The 16,257-nt window shown below is 35.6% G+C and overlaps 1 protein-coding gene across 1 annotated transcript in view; it reads left to right on the forward strand.

Annotated features, from left to right (window-relative positions):
* ANKRD33B (ankyrin repeat domain 33B) overlaps window positions 1-13,829 on the forward strand; it is a 50,078-nt gene extending 36,249 nt beyond the window's left edge. Inside the window, exons 3-4 of the mRNA XM_034411871.3 lie at window positions 5,419-5,559; window positions 9,864-13,829. Coding sequence (XP_034267762.2) covers window positions 5,419-5,559; window positions 9,864-10,714 — 992 coding nt within the window. The 3' untranslated portion in view covers window positions 10,715-13,829. The remainder of the gene's footprint in view (window positions 1-5,418; window positions 5,560-9,863) is intronic.
* Window positions 13,830-16,257: the final 2,428 nt, after the last annotated feature.

Genomic DNA, 16,257 nt, shown 5'->3' on the forward strand with positions numbered 1-16,257 from the left:
AATTTGAAAGATTTGCTATAGTCAGTGATTCAAAGGCATGTCTCCTGCAGCAGTAAGGGTGTGGCCAACAAAATTACAATTACAAAATTACATTATTAAATTTGCAAGATTAAACAAAATTACTTTTATTTTTAAAAGGAAAAGAAAAAAGATAAACATTCCTTTTTAATTTTATATAGTGCATGCACAACTGTCAGTAGTAGAGAAAGGAAAAATAAAACTGTACAAATCACAGCTTCTCAAGAGAATTTCCAATGGGAAAAAGATGCAAAAAAATATTAAGACTCAGAACAGACTGTAAATTGGTGTTAGTCTGTTACCTAAGCCATATTATCCCTGAGTTTACTTATAAATATCAGTGATCATAGTGATCATAAAGCATAAATAGCTTTATGCCAAAATAAAAGGAATCTATACACAGTGTTTCTATCACTAATTTGCCACCTATTTTTTAGAGATAAATGGATCACTGCAGCATAAGATTCCCACTTGCTTCCTTTGGCTCTTTCAGATTTTTATTTCTAAATTTATTGGTTTGTTAAATTTATTTGCCACCAATCTCGCCGTGGGGCTACTCTAAGTGGCATTTTAATAAATTCCTTCTAATTAGAAACTCATCCAAAGTTCTTTCCTAGTCCTTGCCTATTTCTTCTCTTGGATTTTTAAAAGACAAAATATAAAGTTGTTGGTTACCACCTTTAAAGCGCTCCATGGCATAGGACCCAGGTACCTCCGAGACCATCTTCTGCCACCAATAGCCTCCCACCGACCAGTTCGCTCCCACAGAGAGGGTCTCCTCCGGGTGCCATCGGCCAAGTTATGTCGGCTGGCGACAGCCAGGGGGAGGGCCTTCTCTGTGGGAGCCCCAGCCCTGTGGAACGAACTGCCCCCGGAAATACGTAAGATCTCTGACCTCGGGGTGTTTCGCTGCGCACTGAAGACCCTGTTGTTCCGCCAGGCCGGACTATCAACATAATAGTTTTAAATTGGGGTATTTAAATTTTTTGGGGTTTTAAATCTGAGCCAAATTTATTTAATTATTTTAAATTTTAATTGCTGTTTTGTCTGTGTTTTTAAATAGGCTGTACACCGCCCTGAGTCCTTCGGGAGAAGGGCGGTATAGAAATAAAATAATAATAATAATAATAATAATAATAATAATAATAATAATAATAATAATAATTATTATTATTATTATTATTTTCTAGTAGATGGAAAGGATCTGGAGGGATCTTTTTTGCTACGTGTTAAGGTAATCACCTTTACTGATGAGGATCCTGTTTGAGACAACAAGGGTGGAAAGGCCATGGTCAGTATGATATGCAGCATTGTGAAGCTGGATTGGTTTTGCAATATGATTTTTTTGGGGGGTATATTCTTATTATCTATTTTTCATCTTATGTTCTCTCATCTTTGTTGTTTCTGAAATCTGCTTGACTGGCGTTTTTCCACGCTATATTTTTTAATATGTAATCAAAACTTGGTTGGGATGAGCAATTAGTGTACTAATTCTGTAATTTGAACATTCTCTTAAATTTACCTTCCTCATTAAAAGTATGCGGACTGATCTCTTCCAATCTGCAGACTACATCATTTTGCCCCATATTTGTTGACATATGTTAATTGAGTCTCATCTTGCTGTTTTGAATTGTTTAATTGATATTTTAACTGCATCTGGTTGTTTCGTATTTGACAGTCTATCCCCTTATACTATATTTATAATATGTAGTAGTCCGTTTCTTAATCTTTTTCAGCATACTTTTATAATTCTATTAGTAAAATGGTTGATAATCTCTCCCACAGTCTATACTTGGAACTATTCTAGTGATTAGACTGTTCTTCAATTTTTATTTATTATTATATAGTTCATTTAATTTAGATGTCCATCCAGTGATGTCCATATATAGAATCGGAATTTATGTTGCTTGAAGCAAACATTGGCAATAAACAATTTTATTTGAAAACCTTATTAACCTGTATTGGCATTATGTTTATCCAAGCCAAATCTTCCTTTAATTTTAGATTCCTTCATTTCTCCAGCTTTCTCATTCCTGTCACCCATTAATAGTAGTGCAGTATGTCCTTTCTTATGTTGCATCTGATATTTCTTGTGTTTATATAAATTCCTCAGACTCCTCTACATAACAATGTATTTTATTTAACATATTTGAATGTGACTTTAATGTTTTAGTATTTATGTGGTCTGTACATATATGTGAATGAAAAGGAATGGATATTGTTGAATATTTTAGAAAACTTACTAAAAAAGAAATAATTCCTGTTGTTGGTCATATCGCTAATGATGCTGCAGACATTCCCCATATTGTTAGTAACTAAGACATATAAATTATAAATTAACATTAAAATGATTTTTATATTCATTTTGTGATCGATAGGTTTTGATTTTAAAAATGTGAACAGATTAGCAGATGAGTTACCTGTTTAAATGAAACTTCTTTTTAAACTTTCTTGATACTTTTGATTGACATGCACCATAGATTGCAAAGTAAAATGAGACTAACTGGACTGCAAAATAAAATGAGGGAATATTTTTTATAATTTACAGTAAATGAGCTACTTTTGTGATGTTTCCCATACTGGGTAACAGTATGATCAACCAGACAAATGGCAAGTTAGAAAAATGTTTTGAATGAGAAATAATGGCACTAAAGGTTTATCTTGTTCTGTCAGATTGGAGACAAGGACTTTATGGTTTAATTGCCCTTCAGCCTATAAACTCCCCTGCGTCCATAATTTTTCCCTGTGGTAGATGTCCCTTCTCATACATACATTTCCTACATACAGGCAAGCAAAAACCAGTCCTCAAATGAAGATTATAGTTGAGGATTTGTTGAAACTATTTCTAAGAATGAATACTGTTTTCTAAGTTTATGTATTTCATCATTTCACTTATATCCTTTGTATAAATGTTGTTCCCCATGCTGAAAATTGGAACTCTGGTCAGTTTGGTGTGGTAATTAAAGATACTGATCTGAGAACAGAAGTTCTAGTCCCATGTTAGGCACTAAGTCACTTGGTGCCATTCCCTCTCTACAATGGAAAGAAAGTAATGGCAAGCCACACCTGAAAATGTTGCCAAGAAAACTGCAGGAGTCAAGATCTATGTGGAGAACTATAATATATGGCCAGTAAGACAATTAAATAAATAAAATTTAAAAAAAATTAAAAACAAACACATAAATAAATATTGATATCTCTATTCTTCCCATTATAACAAATCCCCAAGCATCTCATTAGAAATATAAACCATTGATTAACATGGTTAATTAAAATCATGTTTATTTATTTGCAGTATTTATAAGACCATCCAACTCAGTGTGATTCTGGGCAGCAGATTAAAAAAAATAAAATAACAATAAACAAATACAAAATAAAAAATAACATGGCAACAAGCACATAATAGAATAACCAAAAGGAGACTCACTCAAAATATAAAAGAGAATAAAAAATGGCATATGTCATTTTAAAGTGGGGAACGACACATATGTATCATGGTGCTAACAAGGAAAGCCTGGATAAATTTTAAAAGGTGCTTCTAGTAACAAATATACACAGATTTCAGGAAGGAGGAGGGCCTTCCACAGTGAAGTACCACACTGAGAAAGTCTGCTTAAAAATAACTGCAAGACATCTTCATGCAGTTCTTGACATACAAAGAGGCTAAAACTGGTTAAATATATGCATGTATTAGTAAAAGTGATCTTTTTGCCAAAGGACTTGGTTTTGAACTTCAATTTACATTGGAAATGATCACCACCTCAGCAACTGAATTATATTTTCTCCAGCAATGCCCTTCTGATGTTGGATTTCAAGAATGCAAAGAAAACACTCAAGCAACTGATATTGGATACAGAAGATGAAATGGAATAGTCTTCCTTACTTAAAGATTGTCTTTTGGAATCATCGGTTTATGTTGACCAGGACAATATTTTATGAAATCATTATTCCAAAATTCTGAAGGAGCTCACTTTAGTGAGTTTCCTATGGCAGTTATGAAGGGATCTTTTAAGAAAATCTCATATGCAGCTCAGCTTGCGTTTTGAAACATAATCCTCATTGTCTTGTATTGTTAATACAGGGATATCAAATTTCACTTCATAACTCTTGAATAACAACATTCTCAAGCTACCCAGATTTTGTTTAAACCATTTATCGATCAGAAATATATCCATTTCTCCAGACAACCCAACATTTTGCTTATAAAATTTGGCAACAATTATTGTATTTCTGTTAAAATATATGCTATCTAATTGCTCTGTTGTCTGTTCTGCCACTGTGTACTCAATCCTGTCATACTCTTTACCCAAAAAGGCTTATGTTCAGACTAGTGTGGAAAATAATCTAGGGTTTTTTTTGACCTCTGAATCAATTACTTCCTGCTATCTGAGCAAATGTGATCCATGCCTGTTAAACTGTAATTACTAGGTAATGGATATTAATGTGAAACAGTTTAGTATGTAAGCATTCCTATTCCTAATAAATATCTGGAGATACTTTCAAGAATATAGAAAGTGTATCTATAGAGGAATTCTTGATGGCTGCCACATAAATTATTTCTGACCATGGATAAGATTGTATAAGTAACTTTAGTTAACATTTAGCCTTTTATAATTTAGTTCTTGTTTATTTACTATTGTGTTCCAGAGGGCTTATTAACAGATAATGTAAGGAAGTTCATGGGATGCAAGCTTCTTCTTGCAGCCATCTGTAAGTCCCCAAAAACCTTGTCAGATGATTGGGCATATCTGGTAAGCCAGCGGTCCCCAACCTTTTTGGCAGAAGGAACCAGTTTCACAGAATCCAATTATTTTATAGACTGGGGTGGTGGTACTGGTTTTGGTTTTGCTCAGTTGCCCTCTACTCACTTCCAGCTGTGCAGCCTGGTTCCTAACAGGCCACAAACTAGTACCAGTCCTTGACCCGGGGGTTGGGGAACCCTGTGCTAAGCAGTCTGGCAGGAATTTGCTTGGTAAGAGTCAGTGGGAGGTGTCCTTGTTGTGCATTTCCTTAAGCGTCATTTACCTGAGAATGAAGCATAAATTTGGGGAAATTCGATGTCCCTGAACTGATCTTGTGTTCCCTTCAGCATTGTTCAAGGGCTAATGGCTCTGGAAGAGAAGAAATTACTCTGAAGGAAAAAAAGTAACTTCAGATAAGGGAAACAAGTGGGGTACATTCATTCATTCCATGAATATCTTAGTGTCTGTGCCATTTATGTTTCAGTTGGCATTTAAATATAAGACTTGTTTATGTATATTAGAGGGGGGGGAATGGAAAATTTCCTCTGAGCCTTAGCATATTATAATTTTAAAAAATCCTACAAAAATTAACCATGTCATATTTATACTGATTTGAAACTAATATTCTTTATATAGATAATTTTTATTCTTTTTGTAGGACATATTAACATTACACAATATTTACTCAACTATTATTCCGATCTTGATATTGAGAAAAGGAATGCATTTGGATTTACTGCACTCATGAAATCTGCAATGCAAGGCCGAAGTGAATGTGCCAGAGCCTTAATATTAGCAGGTATACATAATTCTTTTTTTCATTGTTTTCTTTCCCATTGAATTGTTGTACATTATCCTCAATGAAAAACTCCATTTACTTTCAGAGTAGGTTTTGTTGGCAATTATTAAATGTGTACAGTAAATGTAGGATTTAGTTCCACAGTCATATTCTTGAAACCATTCATCATCAACTACTCTTTATTCAGTCATAGATCAGCACATAGAATATAGTACTCGTAGCTACTTAAATTGAAGTCAATAGAATTTAAATTAATCATGATAGTTTCCCGATGATTTCAGTGGTTTTACTATTAAATCAATCCATTTTTATATTGCTGTTTTCTACCACTATATTTCTTAGGATAAATCTCAATCATAAAGCTAAATTATGTAAAATTTTTGCTGTATATCATAAATTGTAAAAATAATAAAATAAGCATTTAACAGTTTTCTACAAACTGTACATGCAATTTGCAGTGAGAGTACCTTCTGTGAAAAATCCCTATGTCAAATTTGGAGAGAGGAGTGTGCAAAATAAAAGCATATATTTCTAACCAAGAATAACTTGAAAATCGCTGTACTAAATCTCTGTTAAAAATGGCACATTTAATCTCGTCAACAAGAAAATTTAGTCTCCTGGAAAATGGAAGCTGTTAAAACTGAGATGTTTAGCAAACACATAGAAGCAGGATGGAACTTAATCTTCTAGTCATCCTGTCTTAGCATCAGAAACACAAATTTCTCTGAGTGTCTTTTCTACAAATGTTCTGTTCTCTACTTCATGGATTTTTAATAGTATTTAGTATTATTAGTTAATTAGATTTTCTTTCTTTTCCTTTCTTTTGCTCTTTATGCACATGGAACATGATTCCTGTTTTTCTGCCACTCACTCAATTGTTAAATTCATAGACACTGAAGATCACGGAGCAGTTTCTGCATACAACTATATGCTTTTAGTCATCTGTGCTATTATGCAAACTGTGCTCTTTTCCCACCACTAATGTTCCCCCGTTACAGGTAATCCTCAATTTACAACCATCCATTTAACAACAGTTGGAAGTTATGACAACCTCAGAAAAAAGTGACTTACAACCTCTCCTCAGCGTTTTGACTCTTGCAACACCCTTGCAGTCACTTGATTGCAATTCAGGTGCTTTGCAACCAGCTTGCATCTTGCATTCCCGTGATCATGATTTGTGATGTTCCCAACCAGCTTACAATAAGCAAAATCAGTTGGGGAAACTGGATTCACTTAATGACTGCATGATTCATTTAATGATCACATTATTCACTTAAGAACCATGGTAATTTGCTTAACACAGCCACAGTAAAAATGGTCATAAAATCCAGTTACATGATGACTCGCTTATCAACCACATTATTTAGTGACTGAATTTCCGGTCCCAATTGTGGTTGTAAATCAAAGACTACCTGTCATTATAATGTTCACAGCAATGCTGGAAAAAAATGGTATAGGAAAGTAATGATCTATCTTAGTCCTCTGTGGGTAAAGGGAGGGGGCAGGGATGCCAACTTGTTTCACTTTTTCTAAAATGTTTCATGCATTTCCAGAATCTAATATAATGACTAGAGCATTTCACTTACAGGTAAACACCCTGCTGCTCTTGGAGAACCTGAAGCAGTTCTATAGGAAATCAACTTTATTACTAAGTTGACTTTAAAAAAATACAAAATAAACAAAAATTAGGAAATCTTTTCATCATATTTGGAAGTGCCACAATATTTGATATTATATTTTTATATAGTTATTTGCTGACATTCACAAAGGCAAGAAACAGTGATGGGAAATCATTGCATAAGCCAGTTGCTTCTGGTGTAGCTTTAGAGGTATCCTTCACTTGTTCTTATTATAGTCTGATACAGTCTTAAATGAATCTCTTAACCATTCATGAGATTAACCTAAATTCATAGACTTACCATCTGTTATAGCAAATATCCGTTCTGTTTGTCCTTTGGTTGTGTGTCTGGTTTTTTAAAGAGAATTTTGGAGGTTGTTGGGTTTGTTTTCTTTCCCATTGCATTGTGCTTTGAATGAAGAAAGATCACAAATTCTTCTTTTTTTCTTTTTAATGAGATTCATTATAGCTTTAACATTTTCATTCTCTTGATCATTCTTTATTTTGGTCTCTAGTAACAATGCAGATTTATATTGGAGGAAAGTGTGTGCAAGCAGGTCTCCCAGTTGGTATTCATTTAAATACTATGCTGTTTTTTAAATGCTGTCTCTTCACTGCAAAATGTGTTTCTTCCTGACAATTTTTTACCAAATCAATTATTATACTTTACAATGAATTCAAAAGCAGTGTGTCACACTGTAAATAAATTGTTAGTTACATGGCAGCAATTTTAACAAATAAAATACATTTTGGTGAGAGATTTTTAAAACATTAAAATAAATCCCTTTAAAATAAAACTCAATTTTATTGTCAGCCATTGAAAAAGCTGCTTAGGTTAGACTCTGTTATCAAAAAAGCCTACAGCACCTTCTAAACAAAAAGAAGAGATTGATTGTTACCTTGATTGTTAGCCTTGAATTAATGAAGACCAGAGGTGGAAAAACTGAAAATAATGTAATCTACTTACAGGTAGTCCTCAGTCAGTGATTGCCCTGTTTAGTGACTATTCAAACATATGGCAGTACTGAAAAAGTAATTTTTCAAACAGTTTTTCAAACTTATGGTGATTGTAACATCTTATGGTCACGTAATGATGATTTGGGAAATTCAAAACTGATATGCATTTATGACAACTGCAGCATCTCATGGTCGTGTGATTGCCATTTGTGATCTTCATATCTAGCTTCCAACAAGCAAAGTCATTGGAGAAGCCAGAAGCAGGGGTGAAATGCTATCGGTTCGGACTGGTTCAGCCGAACTGTAACGATGGTGGCGGGTGGTTCGGAGAACCTGTAGTGATAGCAGCGCGAGGCTCTGCCCACCCACCCAGTCGTTGTTACTTCCTGATTTTAACCAGGAAGTAACCTGTTTTTTACCCTCTGCGCATGCGCAGAGGGTCCGTGCATGAATGTGACGTGCACAGCGCGTGCACTTCCAAACCGGTAGGGAAGGTAAGTAGATTTCACCCCTGGCCAGAAGTAATGTGTGATCATGTGATGATCACTTGAGTGTTTGATCATCACTTAATAACTGAGTCATTTTATGACTAAGTTGCTTAGTGACAGAATTGCCTATCTCAATTGCTGTGATTAATTTAGGACTACCTATATTAGACTTCAGAAGAGCAAATTCTGATTAAGTCAATGAAGAAGCAGATAGGATACAATTGCTTGACATTGTGAAGGAGAAATGTATCCAAGGAGGATGAAAAATCCTATGAAAAGTGATACTGGATTATAAACAATTGTTTCAGGAAAGAAAAACAGGAGACGTCTAAGGACATTAGCATGGTGTCATGCAGTGGCATCTAAAATGCTATCAAGAAAAAAATATGTAAAGGGTGATACCCCGAAACATCTCTGCAAGCTCCAGGTCCATTCATAGAAAAGACATGTGTATTTTGGTCCAACTATGAACTCTTCAATACTGTCTAACCTGTCTCTGTGTATGGAATCTTTTACCCATTCCTAGAGTTCTGTTCCAATCTGGAATCAACCTTCTGAAAAACACGTTTTCTTTCATGCTTGGAATACTAAAATACATTTTGCACATCTCTATATTTTATATTAGAGTAACAACCATGAGAAAGGCAAGGCAGTAAATCTTTCTTTCTCTCTCAACCTTATATTGAGAAAGGATTTTTTTTTCATTCACTGAGGACTGGAACAAGCTGGTGAAAAGAATGAGCAATGACTGTAGAAACTGCCAGTGGAAAGCATGGATTCCTTTCCAGGTCAGCCTGGACATTATCCATTGATTAGGAGAGGTTGATTTCTTGAAATATTTGATTTTTTTAAATGCACAGAATTTCTATTTCTGTATGATTGCATGTGGGTACTTCTATGTTTTTGTGTATAAGAGAATGGTTGGTGAATGCAAATGAGGTAATCAGTCAATGTTGTAATTTGAATTCCTTATTTTAAGAAAATTTAATCAGTGATTGTTTCATTCTACTTTGATTATGTTGATTTTCGGAAGACTACAATATTAATGCAATGTTATGCAGAGCAGTATATCAGTACTGTACTTCAAACCTCTAAACAATTTAGCATAGCTCAAAACCTTATTATCAGACTATCAACCATGATAGCTAACAATAGCAATCAAGAACTACAACTTTTACAACCTCAGTTTAAAACACATACAGCATGACCTTAATTTCTCTCTCTCTCTTATTTCTTTGAAGGAGCAAATATTAATGCAACAGATCCAAGTCGTGGATTCACTCCTCTGGAATGGGCATGTTTCACAGGACGAATAGAATCTGCATATCTTATACAGAGACTTATGGATAAGCCATGTGCTGAGCAATTTTGTGATCAATATTTGCTTGAATGGCCAAAGTTGAAAGAACTTCTTGCTAAGGCTACAGGTTCAAAAACTTGCTTGCAGAAGATCTCAGAAACTTTGAGATCCATTGTAGACTTCAGAACTTTCCACGGTCCTGAAGAAGATGGAGTCCTTGATCACATGGTTAGAACAACAACAAGTTTAAGAAGCTCCTTCATTGCCATAGCTTGCAGGACTGTGTGCCCTGAAAGTCCTCCTGCTGTAGGAAAACGCAGGCCAGCTGTACAAGAAATTCTTAGGAAACAAAGAGCTAAAGAACTTCAAACTTTGGAGAACAGGGAACGTTTTAACAGCTATAAGAAGCTGTTTCAGAATTCCAGAATTACACTAGTGTCCAAAACGAAGGAACGGAGGGCCAGCCTGCAGCCTTTCCATTTAAATATGCCCCAAGTCAACGTTATGGTCCGAAGGAAAGCCAGCCTGTTACCACTGCATTTGTTAAGAAGAAGCAGTGTTCGCCCTGGGCTTGTCATCCCCAGAGTCCGCATAAGTAAGGCACCTCGGCCTACTTTCCAGCCGGAGAAAGTGCAACGGAAAAGTAATGCTAATGATGGGACCTACTTGGAGATTCCCAAATGGAGATATAAGGAGCTGAAGGAAAAAAGGAAGAAGGCTGAAGAAGAAAAGAAAAAAGCTGAAGCTTTACAGAAGCCCACTTCACCATCTCTTCAGAAAAAAAGGACTTAAAGCCAAATTGCTGGTAGTACCAGTAAATGGATTGACACAGTATATTATATAAATTTAAGAAAAGGAAGATCAAACAGAAGATCACACTTGTTTTAAGAGATTTAAGAAATGCAAGGCAACTGTATGAACAAGGTTAACGTATGGAAAATATTATTTTTCTACAATTTTAACAATTATCCTCCCCAAAGTAAAGGGCAATAGGATTAAACTCCAAATAGAGAGGCCATGTCCTCAAATATACAGTTTACAGCAGCACTGAAATACCATGTCCTAAATATCAGTCTTCTCCCTGGGGTGCAGGACAGAATCCTCATCCTGCCCCAGCCCATGGGTGAAGAAGCAATCTTAAATTGTCACAAAGTGTATTGATACAAAAGTAGTCTTTTTCTCTTTAAGTCAATACTATCTCGCCTTGTTTCAAGGTACATACAATTTGTGCTACTTTCTTATTCAGAATTTGAGAGGTGAAGGCAAATAACCCCTGATCAGGGGGCTGTTTCAGAGCATTGAGACTCCTCTGGTCACTTGCCAGCCTCTGATGCAGCAATTGCTCTCTCAGGATTTGCACACCCTATTAGCAGTTCTTAGCAGAATTCTTTTCATATTCTTGCTTTTCCCCTCCCTGTTTTTTGAAATCAACTTTGTTCCAAGCTTCCAACAAGGTAGAGAGAACAGATCTGTACTATTTTATCTGGGGAAAGTAAGGGGCTTTGCTCAATTTCATATTATTGTATTCTGAAGTAGCATCAAAGGGAATCTGATTTTTAGATGTAGGAGCTCTGCAGAGTTTACAAAATGAGAGATGCTAAATTAGCTTTTGTCCTATTAGCCACGGATATCATATTGTTATCCCCACTCCCCACTTTCACATCACAAATAAGAAAAGTGGTTGCCCAGCAGCTGCTCACTTTCCATTCTCTTTCACACAACCTGGCTGGTTGTACACTCATGGTAAGGTTTATCTACCTCCTTCCTCTTGGGGGGTTACTTCTGTCCTGGTGTCTTCTCTTATTTCACAGTTTTACCTTGGAACATGGCCAAATGGGAAGTGAGTCTCTAGACCTCAAGCAGAATCGCTCAAACAGATCCACCCTGTTCATGCTGCTGTGCTCTGATTGGTGGATATAATCCTACATCAGGGCTGTCAAACACGCGGCCCGCAGCCCAGATGCATCACATGCTGGCCACGCCCTGTTTAGCAAAGGGGGAAAAAAGTGATATGTCATGTGACACGCAAGTTTGACATCCCTGTCCTACATGATGGGTGTAGTGCTGAAGGGGGAGCAAATCTTGCCCATAATGAATGGTGCAGTTTCAGATCAGGACAACACTATTTGGTAGCAGTGGGAGATTCAGTAGAAAGATTGGCAATACAACCAGCATGTTTTATGCCTAGAAGGATGGTTAATTCAGTAGTAGGGAAAGGCACAGAGAGTTTAAGAAATATCCTTGATGAATAACCACAAAGCAATAATTAAGAAAAAGTAGACTTTCAAGGGAGTATCTAGAGAATTAGAAAAGAAGGAATAGATGACATAAATTTCTTATTCAGGATATGTGAGAGATTTAAATATGCTTTAAGGGTTTTTTCCCCCTACATACAGAGGCTCAGCTTGTTGCTGGCCTATAGAACATATGCCAGTCTGAAACATTTTTAAAGTATATAAAATCTTGGGAATTTGGCAAAACAAAACCCCCATATAGAATTAATTTTGAGAACTAGAAAGAAGCAAATGACACCTGATGTGTTGCCTCTTGGTGAAAAGTATTTTATTGGTTTGTTGCTAATCTGAAAAACAAATCTTTTTTAAAGTTAATAAAAATTCACCTTATTTTACAGTAACTTGCTCCATTTCTACAAAAACCTCCTCAATTACTTTTCAGTATGATATTCAGTTTAAAATTTGATCAACTTCTATTATAAAACTGAGCCCAAAAATAATTGTGACAATTGCATTTATTACTAAAGAGATGGAATAAAAATATATATTTTTTCCAGACTTTTTAAACACATATTTAACACATAACCACCTCTTCTGGATGCATTGCTAAGCATTTAAAATCTTAGATTATTCTTCAAATTGACTGTGGGTGACTTCATGAGCTTTTCTGGCAAACAGATAGGAGCGGTTTGTTTTGCCTGCAGGATATTACTTTCCCAAAGGTTTCTTGGTAGTTTCCCATCATAGTATTAACCAGGCCTGCTTAGCTCTTTTAAATCACACAGTCAGCCAGGTCCTGTCACCTAGCTAGGTGCAACAGTCATGGAAGCTATAATGGTAATTCCACTGCACTTACACTTGCTGGCATGTTATTCCTCAAAAGTAAAGAATCAGCTTTTAAGAACTAGAATGATAAATACCTCATTTCTCAAACCCTACAACCTGTACCAATCCCTTGGTAAAAGGTAAAAAAATTACTTTTCAGGTAAATACCTCATAGGGTTAACAACAACAACAATTAAGGGCAATATGTGTCAGAAGGGAGTTTTCACTCTGCATTGAACTGAAAATACTTTACAATGCAATCCAATCCAATCCGTCCCAGCTCAGAAATAAAATCCACTGAGTTCAGAGGGGATTATTTCCTGACAGGATTACAGCCATAGTTAATACATGCTTGTTCCATGTATGCAAGGCTATCACAAAGTGCCTGCTTGCATTCCTTCGTCAATTCTGTGCCAGCTAAAACTACGACTCATATAACAAGCAAGCAACATATATTAATTTTTAAGGGCATGCTATAAGGAGATGGATGAAATTTTGAAACAGGTATTATTTTGTAATTGGTAGATGAGATTTTAGATGCCAGTAGCAAAATGGTTCTCAGGTAAACTGACATAAAAGGTGTATTTTCTTCAGAGCCAATATAACACACTTCTATATAAAATCACAAAGTCATCTTCCTCCAAATCAATCTACTGCAATAAGCAGGTACATGAATTTGCAATTTAATTATTGCAAACTAAATTACAAATGTGCTTGAAATGTACCACTGTATTCACTCAGGGATGAAGCTCAGTAGTAATGTTGAAGGGTATAACCCATTTGTGTCAGCATATTATATGTTGATAAAACAATAAATTATGCTTTCATTATGGAGTATATTATTTCTTGAGTTTTGTTTGTTGTGTTTTGTTTGTTGAGTTTTGTTGTGTTATTTTGTTCTGATCTCTCAAAGTTTCAGTCCTAATCGGTTCTAATTTTCATGTCAAAGGCATTTGTTGGATTAAGCAGGGAGAGAGAGAGATTGAGAGATTTTTTGATTAGACAGTATATGGCAGGCTGGGTCTTCTGGTACAAAGCATTAGCACCTGTTTGGCTGATGACTAGATATACTCTATTTCTGAATTATTCTACCAATTTGAATTTCATTTTCTTACTAAGACATATACCGGTAGGATATTCCAATTGCATTCAACCCTGAGCAGCTTACCCTCCATACCCAATAACAAGATTAAAACAAAAACAAGGCAAGGACATAATCTCTGACACCATCAAAGCACAGAACATTAATCACAGTCCTTCTCATGGCAGAGAGATCAGAGAGAAATCATTCCTTCTGCTATAGCTAGACCTTAATAGCTTTCCAAAAAACTTGCAGAATTGGGATCAAGCTAATCTCAAGAAGAGAACCTTTCCAGAAAAAAGGGATATTAAAAGCGAAGACAGGTCACTGGTCTGGCTCTGACAATTTTCTTCTGGAATATGGCTACATATTTTATTCAGATTTTTCTAAAATGCAAGTTGATCAGAATTATAGTCACTCACTTTTATTTTTTAACAGTTGTAATGACTTCATTTTTTCAGATACAATAATCTTTTTATTGATCATTGAGAATATAAATTGAGAATTTATAGCAATATTCTTAATCTATTATTAGTATAGCAATAGCAATAGCACTTATATACCACTTCATAGTGCTTTTAAGCCCTCTCTAAGCAGTTTAGAGTCAGCATATTGCCCCCAACAATCTGGGTCCTCATTTTACCCACCTCGGAAGGATGGAAGGCTGAGTCAACCTTGAGCCGGTGAGATTTGAACTGCCAAACTGCAGCTAACAATCAACTGAAGTACTGCACTCTAACCACTGCGCCACCTCGGCTCTCTATATAGATAGTTCTCGACTTATGGTCACAATTGAGCCAAATATTTCTGATGCTAAGCAAGACAGTTGTCAAATGAATTTTTCCTCATTTTACAACCTTTCTTGCAACAGTTGTAAAGTGAATCATTGCAGTTAAGATAGTAATACAGTTGTTAAGTGTATCTGGCTTCCCTATTGACTTTGCTTGTCAGAAGATATCACATGACCCCAGGACATTGCAACTATCATAAATATGAACCAATTGCCAAGCATCTGAATTTTGATCATGTGACCATGGGGATATTGTAATAGTATGAAATATGTCACTTTTTTCAAAGTCGTTGTAACTTTAAACGGTCACTAAATGAATTATTGTTGAGGGCTATCTGTACTGTAAACAAACCAACCATCTCAGGATATTCATTTTTGTTTAATTTGGATTGGAAGTAAGACCTGTCAGCTGGTGATAGGGGTTATTTCATTAAAATGCTATATTTCTCTTCACTGGAGATTTTTGAACAGCCTGGATCATCATCTGTCCAATATACTTTAGCAGATCCTGTGCTAAGTGGAAGCTCAGAATAAATGACCTTTTAGGATCCTTCCAACTCTGTTTGTTTGAAGAATAAGTCAATATCTATCTCCATTGACAAACCTGAAAATCAGGAAAATGAAACTCTGTCCTCATATGAGAGCCGTATTTGGAATAATTAAAAAAATCCAATTTGTCCTTCCCTTAACCCTTTCCTTAATTAACCAATCCTGCTTGAAATACTTTAATGGAATTAAAATGAAGAGCCCTTTGCATACATACATGAATTTTGAGGTAATACTGATTTCTGCAACAAAAGCATCTTCCAAAGTTCATTGCTAATTTTAACTATTTACATGTAGTCTTCAACTTATAAGCATTCATTTAGTGAATGCTTTAGTTACAAGAGCACTGAAAAAAGTGACTTATGATCATTTTACACACTTATGACTGTTGCAGCATCCCTATGATCATGTCATCAAAATTTGGAGACTTGGAACTGGCATGTATTTGTGACTGTTGCAGTGTGATCACCTTTTACAACCTTCTGACAAGCTAAATCCATGAGGAAAGCAGATCTACTTAACAACTATGATAGTAACCTAACAGCTACAGTGATTTACTTAACAATGGTGGCAAGAAAGGTTATAGAATGGCCCAGAAATATTATTTGTTTAGTATCCACCCAATCGTTCAATCTGTTTAAAATATACTCTGTACCACTTCTGGGGCAACAGTTGGCAGGTTTTATGGAATCTCCCTTTTCAAATATTGGAATCACTGCACTATTTCTCTAAATTAGAGGGATTCACCCCCTGGCATTAATATAAGTAAATGGAGGTGAGCAGAGAAGCTCACCAAACAGGGAACACTTTAAAAATTTCTGATGGCAGTATGCCATCTCCTGTGGTCTTTCCAGCCATC

The sequence above is a fragment of the Pantherophis guttatus genome, chromosome 3, assembly GCF_059756535.1.
Source record: "Pantherophis guttatus breed Tessera chromosome 3, ASM5975653v1, whole genome shotgun sequence".
Taxonomy (NCBI): Eukaryota; Metazoa; Chordata; class Lepidosauria; order Squamata; family Colubridae; genus Pantherophis; species Pantherophis guttatus.